The sequence below is a fragment of the Diprion similis genome, chromosome 10 (assembly GCF_021155765.1).
Source record: "Diprion similis isolate iyDipSimi1 chromosome 10, iyDipSimi1.1, whole genome shotgun sequence".
Classification (NCBI taxonomy): Eukaryota; Metazoa; Arthropoda; class Insecta; order Hymenoptera; family Diprionidae; genus Diprion; species Diprion similis.
The window spans coordinates 2,091,672-2,105,907 of NC_060114.1; the positions used below are offsets into that span (position 1 = coordinate 2,091,672).

Here is a 14,236-nt window from a genome sequence, read left to right on the forward strand (position 1 = left end):
AAAAATTACGGACTTAATCCGAAAAACAGTTATGCAAAAGTTTTGATGTCATGAATTTTTTAGTAGAAGAAAAAAGTCATGTTCCCGTTTAAAAAAAACATGTCTGCCATCGTAGCGCCACCATTTTGAATTTGAGACTGAAACAATTTTCTTTTCAAACGTCCCCCTTCGAACCCTAGAAGTTTCACTCGAGTCAATTTTCGATCATAGCAGTCTTTTTCGAGATAAATCAGGTGGTACTTTAAAATGGGACACCCGGTATATCGTGCCCTCTTCAACTTGCACCAAGAATAAGTCTTCCCGTTTAAGAGAACCGGTCTCTGAGAATCGTATCAGATGCGTGTCTCCTTGGGATATTCCGTCGAACCAGCGTAAATGAACGAGCTTTGACCCGATCACAATGGCGCTCAATTGCAATGGCGATTCCTCAAAGATTTGGAGCTGAGCCCGAGCTGCGATCATCGGCAGTCTGTCACTCATTGCCTGGCATACATAATTAGAACTGTCGCTGTACGAGGTCTTCGCAAAATGCAGCATCATCCTGACGTGAGTCTTGTTGACATTTGATATGAGGGGAACACTGTCTGAACAAAATCGTGGTCGCTGAGCGACTTCTCGCCACTTGAAGTTCGATCGTCGATGTCCGAAGACATCGCACAACAGTGCTGTCGAATCGCACGGTTTCGCATACACGATCTCAGCTCCTACAATTATGTTTTCTGTTGGCGCTAAAAAAACAAAACACCTCAAAGACACAGCGTTTCGAACTGTAATTCGGTACGTTGAGTAGTCTACATTATTTACATAAATCTGCAACTTGTTTTGACTCAGAGAGAACGATTTACTCCGTCATTTTTTCTATTCAACTATCTCACAGTGGTTCTTACGTATCACCGTGACGAGCATTCTTCCACCAGATTGCGAATCCTTGGTATTGACAGCTATGCAGGTATAATTGCGACTTTTTCCTTCCTCAGGCTCACCGACAATTATAGACCAGTCGATCCCACCATCGGAATCACTGAAAGAAGCAACGCGTTTCCCCTCCGTCATCCACTAACCCTCGTATCCCTGAACACTGACGCTGCAAGTGAAGGAGGCTTCGCTGCCTGCTGTTACATCTTCCGCTTCTCGAGTTACGTTCATTGTCAGTACCGAAGACTCCATATCAGATTGCGATTTTGGCCTCGCACATAATTGTTTTCTGCGAGCTGTGAAGTCGTATGGTTCATGTTCATTGCCGAATTCTATATCGACACCATGTTGTAGGATATTTAATCTGTAAATTGTATTTTGTCTATGATTATCAAAGTCTGTCATCATCAAATGAAATTCAAAGTTTAACTATTAAAGTCGGAAATGGTGGATTCAAATAGTTGATATGATTCTTTCCTTTATTATTATAGAAATTCTACTTATGGTAACCAATAAACTAGGAATAATTGAAGCTTCGCGGCGAAACAATCGGAAAGTTGGTTGTGCGACGATTGCGAACCTCACTTTCGTCACACGAAGTCCAAAGAGTAAACTGAATTATTACCTGAATGGTCGGTCGTCACACCTCTCACGACGTCACTCGCACGTCGGTCGGGGCAGAAACAAGCTCGCACCACCAGATCGTAGCTGATCGGAGGCGAAAGGCGGACGATTGCTTTATCACCGTCCGCAGCCTTAAACTTCTGCCAACGAAAATGTTTTTCCTCCTCGTTGCCGCCTTCCACTGATATCAGATAGGCGTCGATGCTTTGCCGGAGCTCTGGCGGTGGCTGCGACCATCCGATCGTTACGGTGTCCGTAGTTTTATTTACGATCCTCACAGATGGAACATATTCCACGTCTATGTAGGGATGATAGTTTTTAGAACATTTCACACGATGAGTTGTTCTGTACCATTCTGTACGTTGTTCGCAAGCTGCATGAAGGAGAGACTCAATTGTGAAATGAATACCATGAAAAGTGTACCGGCATCGAACGTCGTACCCACGGGCTTAAAGACGCGTTTTACACCTCGAAAATGCGGGGATGCAAAATCCTATACCGCTCAAGCGATCAGAGTGGGACTTGGGCAGTTGATACCATATTTTGGCAAAAATTGCAGCGTCTTTTCACTTTTTCAAATTAGGAAAAAATTTTCACAGATTGGTTACCACCTACAGAAATCGGCCAAATTTTCACAGTTGCACTGAAAGGATCGAACTATCCGGTGTGAGATTCAAATATTAGAGCGCTGGGCTCGACGACGGTTGGGCACGGTGTCAGTGGGTGGAAGGATATAGATAGCTGGTTTTGACCACACTCTACGAGAAGAAGCCATAGAAGCAACACCTGAATTATATACCTCGTAGTTGGCATGTTGAATTTCATCAAATATATTGATCTTTACTCCAGGAATTATTCGAAAAGTACTAGTATTGAATGTGATGTTTAAAAAAAAACTATTTCATCACCTTGAGATAAATTGAAGTGATAATGAGTCAACATCAAAGAAAAAATGTACAAACGACACGATATGACGATTTGACGACATGCGTCATTAAAGATTGCATGATTAACTAAATAAATTCTGAAGCCTGATGGACAACTTCAGCGAATAGTAGAAGTTAAGTAAACAGTTATCATTGATAAACAGAACGAAAGACAAATTAATGTAGAAATTAACGGTAGAAAAGATTATTACATGTATGGCAAAAGCGTATTTTATCTCTATGTGAATGAATGAATATACGAATGAATGACGAATTATTAAAATATACTATTTTATCTAAACAAGTTTATACAATTGATCTCAGTAATCAAACATACCAGAAACAAAAGAAAACCAATTATAATCGACTTTTTGATATGAATTAATTAAAACTTTCGAATAAATCTACAACTTCGAAGGATTATACATCTCTGTACATACATATATGTGTTTATATTATTTGTATGTACAGTGCTCGGTCCTATACAACCCGATATACCCTAAAAAATATCTAAATAATTATTATAGAAAATTAAGGCTCATGGAATTTCCCACGCCATGAGGTGAGGCAGTCCCAGGCCAAGTCTAAACCAACTTTCTCTAGTTTATGACGTTCAAGTGGTTGACTCTGGGTTTTTTCCCTAACATTTGTTACCGACCTTTCACGCATGCCGGTAATTTTTCACTGACATTACACGCATACATTACCGGGATGCGCGTAATGTCGGTAACAAATGTCACCAAACTGAGATTTCGGTGTACTTCGTAATCGAAAACCAGATCAGCTGCCATTTCGTCATTTGGCCATCAAATCTTATTGGACTGGGCTTAAAATGTGTGTTCCATTACCGCCGAGTGGCATCATACCGGATGGTTCGATCCTTTCGGTGCAACTGTGAAAATTTGGCCAATTTCTGTAGATGATAACCAATCTGTAAAATTTTTTTCCAAATTTTGAAAAAGTGAAAAGACGTTCCACTTTTTGCCAAAATAAGGCATCAACTGCCAAATTTTCACTCTGATCGCTGGGACGGTGTAGGAGTTTTGCATCCCCGCGTTTTCCAGATGTACAACGCGTTTTTACAAGCACCTTATGGACGGAGCGCAAAGTGGCGTTGTAGACGCGGGGCTTATCCCAAAAGACGGGAGGGGAATCAGACCGGAAGCCATATTGTTAGAAGCCATTTGCGCGCCACGTTCAAAACTGAATAGATGCCATTGACTGAAGTGGATGCCGTTGACTTAAATGTAGATGCAATCATACAGTGCAACGCATCACGAGTTTAAGAACAACATAAAAAAGCAAAAGGATGGCCGTGATATTGACCAAGTGGTACAGTGGTGACTGTAATATATTAATGTAAATTCATGTACTTGGCAAGTATATGTATATGTAGAAATCTGTCGTAAAATATCGTTCTTAAAATTTTGTAGGTTACGATGATCTAAACATTTATATCTCAACGCATTCGAATTCGGTTTATTCGTTTGGTAGTAATCACGGCCCTATAATATTTATAAACTATGAAAAATACGTGCTACACTCATATAATTATTATTTTAGTCGTTAGTTTTGGACACAACATGCCTCACCGTCTTGCCATAGGTTGCGTTAATAGGTCCAACAGAAAAAGCAGGTCCAAGTTAGAGCATGAAATACACAACAAAATTACATTTCTTGCGTAGGTCACATGTAAAAATTACAAATTTCATAGCGAAGGCCTCAGTATTATATTTCATTTGTACGTACATTTTAAAATGTAGTAATAAAATAAAGGCATATATGGCTCGAGCGAATGGGATTGACGGAAGCTTCTTCACCAAAATCCTCATTTTCATGTTCGCATCACTTTTCAAGCGAATCATTCTATCGAACTTCTGTGGACAGACGTAGGCTTAAAAATGATGCTGTTCGAATTGTGAGTTTCATATACTCTTTGTCAGATTGTCCTATCTGAGTATTGAATGATTTTCAGTTGTGCAAATGTGAATTATGTGTTTTTATAGGTCCGTGCAGTTTCTGATGAGTCTAATACTGTAACTGACAAAGAAGTAGATGTGGTGTTAAAAGAAATACGCATGAATATTGACACAAATATCAAACATAAGCGCTCAACAAGTGATGCAGCCTTTAGTATGGATGAGGTTAAAAAAACAATATCAAAAAAGCTGAAATTACATGATGCATATATTGACGGAGAAACAACCACATGCCCCAGAGAGCATGCAGCTCTTACTGTACATGATGTTCAAGAATCGACAAGTTTCAGGCATCAAGAAAACCAGGAAAATGCTATTCGTAAATCATTAATCTTAATCACATGCCATGTAATCATCCGTATGTATAGGAATGTTGTTGCGATAGGTAACAATTATCGTTCAATTTTCATCTTTTCAGCAGCTAAGGACTGTCATAACATGAAAGACTTGTCTTCTCAAACACCGCTACCACCAAAATCAGCTGATAAAGCCACGTCAATTTCAAAGTTACTTGTTCTCAATTCTCCAACAAAGTTACGCTTACGCAGAATAATAAAACAGCAAAAAACCTCTCATCAGCAACGGAAAAGAGATTTAAAACAAGGGACTCGGCTAAAAGAAAAACGAATCGCTTCGTTGAAGAACGTGTTGTCGGACTTGAAGAAACATAACAAAGTCACAGATGAAGAGCTGGATACTTTAACAAATATAAGTACGTCAACTAAAAATCTACCGAAACGTGTTGTAACAAAAAATAAGCATGGCGTGCAACCAAAAAAGTTCGCACTTGAGCTACGCTCATTTGCTTTAACCTTGCGTTACTATTCACCACGTGTTTACAATTATGTACGTGAAAAATTTGACTCGTGCTTACCGCATCCTAAGACGTTGTCCAAGTGGTATGGATCAGTGAATGGGGAACCTGACTTCAACACTGAATCTTTTAATGCTATCGAAGACCGTGCTAACATAGTAGATAATTTATTGGTTGGTTCTCTGGTTTTTGATGAGATGTCTATACGCCGGCACTTCGAGTATGATGGACAGAAGTTCAGTGGCTATGAGGATATGGGTAACAATATCACTACCGATACACAAACCATTGCGAAAGATGCTCTAGTATTTTTGTTTGCATGTATAAATAGTTCATGGAAAATACCGGTCGGCTTTTTCTTAACCGGTGGCATAAATGCGAATCAAAAAGTTACTCTAGTCCAACGATGTTTAACCATGCCGCAAGAATCTGGTGTAAAGGTGATTTCCGTAACACTTGATGGAGCTCCCGCCAACATTTCTATGGCAAAACAACTCGGTTGTAAGTTGGACGACCCTACTACTCCTCAACCAAAGTTTTTACATCCAGTGACATTGGAAAAACTGTACATTATTACAGATCCTTGTCGTATGATTAAACTGGTACGTAACACACTGGGAGATTTGGAATGCTCAATCATGAATGGAAATGGCGACTTGATTTCACGGGTTTACATAAAAAAGATCCATGAAATACACTAAGAAGAAGAGCTTCATTTAGGCAACAAATTACGCTCAGGCCACATAGCTTATCACAAACAGAAAATGAAAGCGAAATTTTCCACTCAAGTACTTGGCACATCTCTTGCGAATAGTATTAAATTTTGTAGAACAAATTTGCAGCTCGACTATTTTGAAAACTTTGCACCCACTGAAGAATTTCTTGAATTATTCAACGATCTCTTTGATATATTCAATTTGAAAAACTTGACGCAGGCAGGCTACAAAAAGCGAATCTATCCTGAGAATAAAGCAGCAGTACTCACGAAACTTGACGCATGTCGGAATTACATATTGACTTTAGAAGAAGGCGACACAGGACGCAGTATTCTCAATACACAGCGCAAAATGGGCTTCCTAGGATTTTTAATCTGTATCGAAAGCCTGAAAGGCATTTTCCACGAACTGTGCGAACTAATAAAAGTACTGACACATTTGCCAACATATAAGTTAAGCCAAGATCACGTAGAGTTATTTTTTAACCGCATTCGCTCACATGGAGGTCATAATAATAACTCCACGGTTCGACAATTAAAAGCAGCTTTTAAAAAAGTGCTTATACATTCTGAAATTCGAGACACAGACGCAGTCAATTGTATTCCGCCAGAGAACATAGCCATATTACATGTCACATCCGCACAAAAACCAGAAGACATAATCAATTCTTCTACACCTGCTGCCCAACTGATAGGTATATAGTGACCCAGTATTCGAAGTAAATAACACTTCTGTTGTTCTCGATGATCATTCGTATCTACCTGATATACGAACTGTATCAGAATTTTCTGATAGGATTATTGTATACATATATTGCCGGTTTTGTCGTCAAACGTTTGAGTAAGGCTCTAATCTGCGAAACATGTGTCAACGTTTTGTCGGGTACTGAATCAGATCCAAAAAGTGCTCTGATATCATTGAAAAGTCGAGGTGGTTTGCATTATCATTTGCATTAGTGGCTTTGGAAAACCATTCTGTTCATTTGACGTCAACAATTGCGCGGAAGTACGTAAAAATTAGGCTGTATTATATTGATAAAAAAATTGTAGATGCGGCACACAGTAATAGGCATACATTCAATAAGTTAACGCTATTCAGAGGTCAGTGAAAGCTGTCTGCACAAAAACACTGTTATGCCACTAATACTTTTCTGAAACTGTGGTTTTTTATGCTTGTGACTGTTTCTTATAAGTTATTTAAATGTCTGCACCTGATGGACTATAAGGTGTTGTTCACATTATTCCTAATTTTGTTACATATTTTTTTAACTGCATGTTATTTGGCATCGATATTTAGTCGTCTTGTACATACTCATACTATTTATACATACTACCTTCATTCCTACTATGAAGATGACGGTTTTTTATATGGTATTTCGATAAGGATTTTTGTCACCTTCTGTGAGGATACATTATCCAAATAGTCCGGGAGCCAGCGACAGATTTTTGCGACCAATTTCTCCTTAGCCGATAATTCGTGAGATGATTAAGATAGTTGTGTCTTGAACCGTAGCGATCGTGATTTCGCGCACCATGGGTGGGTTGGGCGTTGGCGGCCTCCCACGCACGTAAAAAAAAAAAATGTTTTCAATCATTTCCTCCCGGTTGAAAATTTGTGAGATTATAGTTGGCATAATACTTATTTGAAAAAAAAAGTCAGCTGGCTATAACGCTGTGGATTATACGTCAGCTGCTCATACGAACATGAAAAAAAAAAAAAAAAAAAATTCAATCATTTCCTCCCGACTGAAAATTTGACAGACTATAGTTTATATGCTCCTTTAAATAAAAAAAGGAGTCAGCTGGCTGTATGTCGGGGGAAAGATCGTCAGCTGACGCAGTGAAAGTGTCGCGCGGCAAGGTAGTATGAGCGCCGCTCGCCTATTTAAATACACCAGCTGACGGGGTTTCCCCCGGCATACAGCCAGCTGATTTTTTTTTATTATTTCAAGGATTACGTCAACTATTATTTTACAAATTTTCAGCCGGGAGGAAATGATTGAAAAAGTATTTTTTTTTTACGTGCGTGGGAGGCCGCCAACGCCCAACCCACCCACGGTCGCGCAGCTGACGATCGCTAGGGTTCAAGACACAACTATCTTAAGGTGCCGCTGACCTGACTTGAAAATATCAAATCGTGACGTCATAAATACGTGCAGAGCCTCTGAACGTTGAACGGTGAACTAAGGCCGCTGATTTCATTGGCTTGTTCTGTTAGATCCAACCAATGATGTCAGTTATAGATCGAAACATACTTCTTGTGGACCATAAACGGGCTGCTGTCACATGAAAAACGCGTATACGAATCGAGCCATGTTTACAAAAAAATAACTGATAGTATAAGTTTTCCCGGATAACGTGTGTGCTTTTGTACGTGTGAATCTCCCTGGCGAGGGTGAAAGAGATTGTGGAACAGTGCAATCAGTGAATATTCAACATGCGGTAGCTCCGATCGGCCATGTTTGTTGTCGCGTGATTTTATTCACTTCATCATTCTTTATTATAAACATTATCAGCGATTTGCCTGAGCAGTGACTGAGATTCACACGTACACTATTATTCAAGCTACGATTTAAAATATTTCCGAGTAAGATTCATACTCTCGTTATCGCAGGATTCGTATAGGCTTTTTCACCCAATTTCCCCGCTTCTGACGTCACGAAATATATATATGACACGCCAGGTCAGCGGGGCCTTAATCATCTGACAAATTATCAGCCGAGAGTAAATGATTGACAAAAATAGGTCGCTGGCTCCCGGACTAAAATATTTCCACGTAATGAACGTAATTTGCATATTGCTGTTCATTATGTTATATAGGTTTGTTATAACAGAATATTGTCTGTTGGAGATATGTGGTGGTGTTTTATTCTATATATCTATCTATAATATCCTCATTAACAAAAAATTAAAATTATATACATACGTTTATTTCGTCAAATGCTTTTCGCCAATCGCGGAGATTCCCTACAACCCCATTTATTTGCAGATATTTTGTACCCGATCAGAGTTGTAATGCTTTCAGATTTCCTTAGTCTACGATTCTACTCGATCGCTAGTTGGGTGGGAAACGTATTCAAACACTCCGTCGTATTGCACACATGTCACTTTATTAGCGTACCGCCATTGTCTGTCGTCTTTTCCCTCTCCCTGCATCGCCCTGCCATCTATCGTACTCTACCGGACACTACAATCCCTTCTTTCTTTTAAAGTTCTTTCGACATACATTTTAATATTTCTTAGTTATTTCAATACAATGCTTATATACTACGATAACGTTTCTTATAAAGGTTTCTTTACTTATGTTAAGTCATAATCATTAAATTCTTCACTTATGTTAAGTCATAATCATTAAATCGGTTCGGTGTCTTGATATTTCTTTTAGGTCTTTCTCTCTCCCGTGGCTCCGGTTGTGTCTGAGTATTTTCTTTGGTCGTGCTGAGTTCAGTTGGATTATTTTCAACTTTGCCTTCGTCTGCGTCTTGCCTTTCGACGTATTTCTTAAAATGTGTCGAGTTTCGTCGATATTTTGTCCCGTCCGGTGTCTCTGCTACTATCGAGTTTCCATCTTTTTGAACCACAGTTAATGGTGTTGACTTGAATGGTGTAGTCAGTTTATTCCTTTTTTGTTGTTGTATTAATACCAGGTCTCCTTCTGAGATTTGAGTTGGCTTCGCGTTTCTTCTGTCATCGGCATATATTTTCCCTTTTCCTTTATTTAGCCTATCTCTATCTCGGATTTCTTCGTCGTTTGGTTCGGTGTTTGTTAACGTCAAGTCTGGAAGTTTGGTTCTGATGTTCCGTTTGAACATGAGTTCCGCAGGTGTTACCCCTGTTGTGTTGTGTGGCGTAGTCCGGTAAGCGAACAGGTATTTCCAAAGTTCCTCTTTCCAATCTTTCCCTGTCGCCTGGGCTATCCTTAGTCGTTTTTCTATTGACCTGTTCTGACGTTCAACCTCTCCATTAGCTGAAGGCCATAACGGGGTTGTATAGTGATGATGTATTCCGTGTTCTTCCATGTAAGCCTTAAATTCTTTTTCGATGAATGTCCTCCCATTATCGCTTATAATGGTGTTCGGAATTCCATATCGGGCAAATATTACTTTCAATCTTTCTAGTAGTTTACTTGCGGTTATTGACATCATGATTTCTACCTCATAAAATCGACTATAGTAATCGACCAAAACTAATAGGTAGTGTCCCGATGGAAGTGGTCCCAAAAAATCCATGCTGACTAGTTCCCATGGTCCACTTGGTAGTGTTGTCCTCGTCATTGGTTCCGGCGGGTCAGGCGCTCCAACTAATTGGCATCCATGGCAAGATTTGCACCATTTTTCCACGTCCTTAGCCAGTGTCGTCCACCAGACTTTCGTCCGGAGTCTTTGCTTCATTCCAACGATTCCTAAGTGTCCCTCGTGGGCTAGTTCCATTGCTTCTTTGTGTAGACTTCTCGGTAGGATGATTCGTGTGCCTCGTACTAGGATGTCATCTACTGTTCCTAGTTCATGTTGGATCACTTCGTACATCTTATGTTCCTTTTCCCATTTATTGGTTTCCAAGCTTCTCTTTATCTTTTGTATTTCTTCGTCTACTTCTGTTTCCTTTTTGATTTGTTCCAGTGTCATTGTTTTAGGAACTGCAGCCTCAACAACGACTCGTACCAAATCTATCTCCTCTACTTTTGGCTTTCCTTGAAGATCTAGAAGTCTTGACAATGGGTCGGCAATATTGGATCGCCCTGGCTTGTAAATCACTCTGTATTTATAGGTTAGCAGGCGTAAGACCCATCGTTCTATCCTCGCACAGGGTTTTGATCTCGGTCCGAAAATGACTTCTAAGGGTTTATGGTCCGTGATCAGGTCAAACTCGCTTCCATATAGATATAGATGAAACTTCTCACATGCCCATACTAATGCGAGGGCTTCTTTTTCAGTTTGAGAGTACCTCTTTTCTACATCGGATAGCGCTTTACTTACATATTTTATCACTCTAGGTCCATCTTTCTGTATTTGGATTAATACAGCTCCAAGACCTACTGGGCTGGCATCTGCAATAACTTGTGTTTTCACCCCCTTCTGGAAAAATCCTAATGTCCCTGGTCGGACTATAGCTTTTTTTAGTTCTTGGAAGGCTCTTTCTTGTTCCTTATTCCATTCGAATTTGTGGTTTTTCTTTGTTAGTCTTCTCAACGGCTCGCTTGTTGTTGCAAGGTCTGGTATGAACCGTGACGAGAAGTTGATAAGTCCAAGAAAACTTCTGACCTCCTCTGCGTTCTCTGGTGTCCTGAACTCTAGGACTGCCTCAATACTATTTTCTGTTGGTCGTATTCCCTTTTCAGATATGTGATGTCCTAGAAATTTTATCTCTCGACAACTAAATTGGCATTTCTCCCCGTTTAAGGTGAGTCCCTTTTCTTCGAGTATTTGCAGAACTTTTCGGAGATTTCCATCGTGTTCCTCTTGAGTCTGCCCATGTACAACAATGTCATCAAGATAATTGACGACGCCCTTACAGCCTTGAAGAGTCTGCATGATGACCCTTTGATACATTTCTGGCGCACAGTTTACACCAAACATTAATCTCTTGTATCTAAATAACCCATCTGAGGTACAGAATGTTGTTATCTCTCGCGATTCTTCGCTCAATTCGATTTGGTGGTAAGCCCACTTGATGTCTAGTTTGCTGTAGATTTTGCTTCCGTTCAGGCTTTGTAGGGTTTCTTCGATGGTACGTATCGGAAAGCGTTCTCTTTCGATTGCCTCATTTGCTCTTCGCATGTCAATGCACAGTCTCCATTTGGTTTTTGTTTTTGGTACTAGTTGTGTTGGCGATACCCAGGGTGTCGGTCCCTCGACTCGTTCGATTATATCCAACTCCAACAGTTCGTTGACTAGTTGTCTTTCTATATCCCTAAGGTGATATGGCAATCTTCTTACGGGTTGGGCTACTGGTATAAAATCTTTTTTGATTGGTATTTGCAACTGGAAATCTTTCAATTTTCCCAAGCCCGTAAACACGTCCTTAAATTCCTTGTTCCAGCCTTCTGTTGCCCTGTTCTGTTCTACCGCGTTGATATTCGTCTCAATCTTTAGCACTCCTAACCTCAATGCGGTTTCTTTTCCTAGCAGTGCTCCACCTTCTCCATCAAGAACTACTACTTCTGCGTTGACTGCTGTTTTCTTTGTTATTAGTTCAATCTTTGTTTCAAACGCTCCCAATATTTCTAGCGGTTTTTTACTACCATAGGCATAGAGTATTTTATTACTTTTGTAAGATTCACATTTAATACCCTTGGATTTCAAATACTCCCACTGACGCCTACCTATGATGTTGCAGGTCGCTCCTGAGTCAATCAGCATTTCTGTTTGTACTCCCCCCATTTTTATTTTCAGGTTTATATCGTTCTCCGATTCTTGTACTGCTCTGATTCCAAATGCGTATTCTTTCTGTTGTCCTTCTTGCTCGGTTGGTGCTCTACTATGTATTCGATGAACTTCGTCCTCCTCTTCTACTTGGCGGACATCTCTTCTTCCTTTATCTCTTGCTTTGGCGCCTTTTTTGGTTTTGCATACTATCTGGAAATGATCTTTCAAACCACATTTCTCACAAGTTTTCCCCCACGCTGGGCACTTTTTATCTGCTGCGTAATGTCCCGTATACCCACAGCGATGGCATTTGTATGATTCTTTTGGCTGACCTTGTGCTTTTGGTTGATTTTGTCTCATCGATCCATGGTGGTTTTGTTTGCTTTGTATTCTGTTGACGGTCTCCTCCTTATGCTCGATGGCATTCGTGTGTTGCTGCGATGATTCCCCTAACCTGATCAGTTCCAATGCCCTTTGTAAGGTGAGGTTTCTTCCTTCTTCTAATAGTTTTTGACGTAACGCGCTAGATTGGATTTTCTCTATTATCTGGTCCCTTATCATTTGGTCTTCCATATCGCCGAATGCACAGTTTTGAGCTTGCTGCTTCAGACGGACATAAAACTGGTTAACTGATTCATTATCTTGTTGCGTTATTGAGCGGAACAAAAGTCTTTCGTATGGTTCATTAACCGTTGGCTTGAAATACTCATCTAGCCGTTTTATTGTTTCTTTATATATATCTGTTCCTTCTTCTTCCTCAATATTAAATGTATAATAGATATCTTGTACCTCTAATCCGGCTGTGTGTAGTAGAAAGTCTCGCTTTCGTTGTGGATTCACGACGTTTCTCGTGCTCATATATAACTCGAATGCTCTCAGCCATCTTTTCCACTTCGTTGCTACTGCCGATCCATTCGCTTGTACGGAAAAAGTTTCTACTTCCCGCGTGGACGCCATCTTAGGTTATGTTTGAGCGTCGTTCTGTACACTTTTCGTATGCTTTTTTTTCCCTTTTCTTGGGTTGTTACTTTTCTTCTTGTTTTTCTTTTTCACCTCGTCGCCAATGTAATGCTTTCAGATTTCCTTAGTCTACGATTCTACTCGATCGCTAGTTGGGTGGGAAACGTATTCAAACACTCCGTCGTATTGCACACATGTCACTTTATTAGCGTACCGCCATTGTCTGTCGTCTTTTCCCTCTCCCTGCATCGCCCTGCCATCTATCGTACTCTACCGGACACTACAAGAGTTAATTTGGCGCTACCTGTGGCTGGGAGACTTCGGTTAGATCCAAGGTAATATTTACTGTGTAATTTGTATATAAATGTCGTAGCTCACTTTTATTTCGAATAAAGATATGAGTTTGGAGCTGTTTTCAACAAATCCAAGCTCAGAATGTACACCAAATAATGTAAATTACCTCACAGGCTGCTGATTGTTAGATCAAAATTATAAATTATTTGCCCCGAATAAATACTTTAGCGAGCCATTACTTTATACGGATAAAAGTCTTACTTTAGTCAATATTCATATAATTATCAAAAAGTATGATCATGCCCAAATAAAACAATATAGATTATTATTCGAGAAAATGAATCACTAAATTTAAGCCTAAATTTATCAGTAAACTCCTTCGATAGTAATTATTATGTAGAGTGACCGGTTTGAACGTGGCGCGCAAATGGCTCCTATTATGATGGCTGATAACTCAAGTCCCCTTCCGTCTTTTGGAATACCCCCGCAAGGGAGGCGCCATCCGTAAGTCCGTGGTCGTAGCTCACTTCGAACGAACTAAGGATTCTCGGACACTGTGAAATTGACGTTCGTATATCTTAACTTCGTTGTCGATTTGATACAGGGTGCAATATTTCAATTTCCTTATTATACGCAGTGTCCGG

At 39.9% G+C, this 14,236-nt stretch overlaps 1 protein-coding gene across 1 annotated transcript; it reads right to left on the reverse strand.

Moving 5' to 3' along the window:
- Positions 1-9,305: 9,305 nt before the first annotated feature.
- LOC124411370 (uncharacterized protein K02A2.6-like) lies at positions 9,306-13,295 on the reverse strand. The gene has a single exon (XM_046890464.1). The coding sequence runs from the start codon at positions 13,293-13,295 to the stop codon at positions 9,306-9,308; it is 3,990 nt and encodes a 1,329-aa protein (XP_046746420.1).
- Between the last annotated feature and the right edge of the window lie 941 nt (positions 13,296-14,236).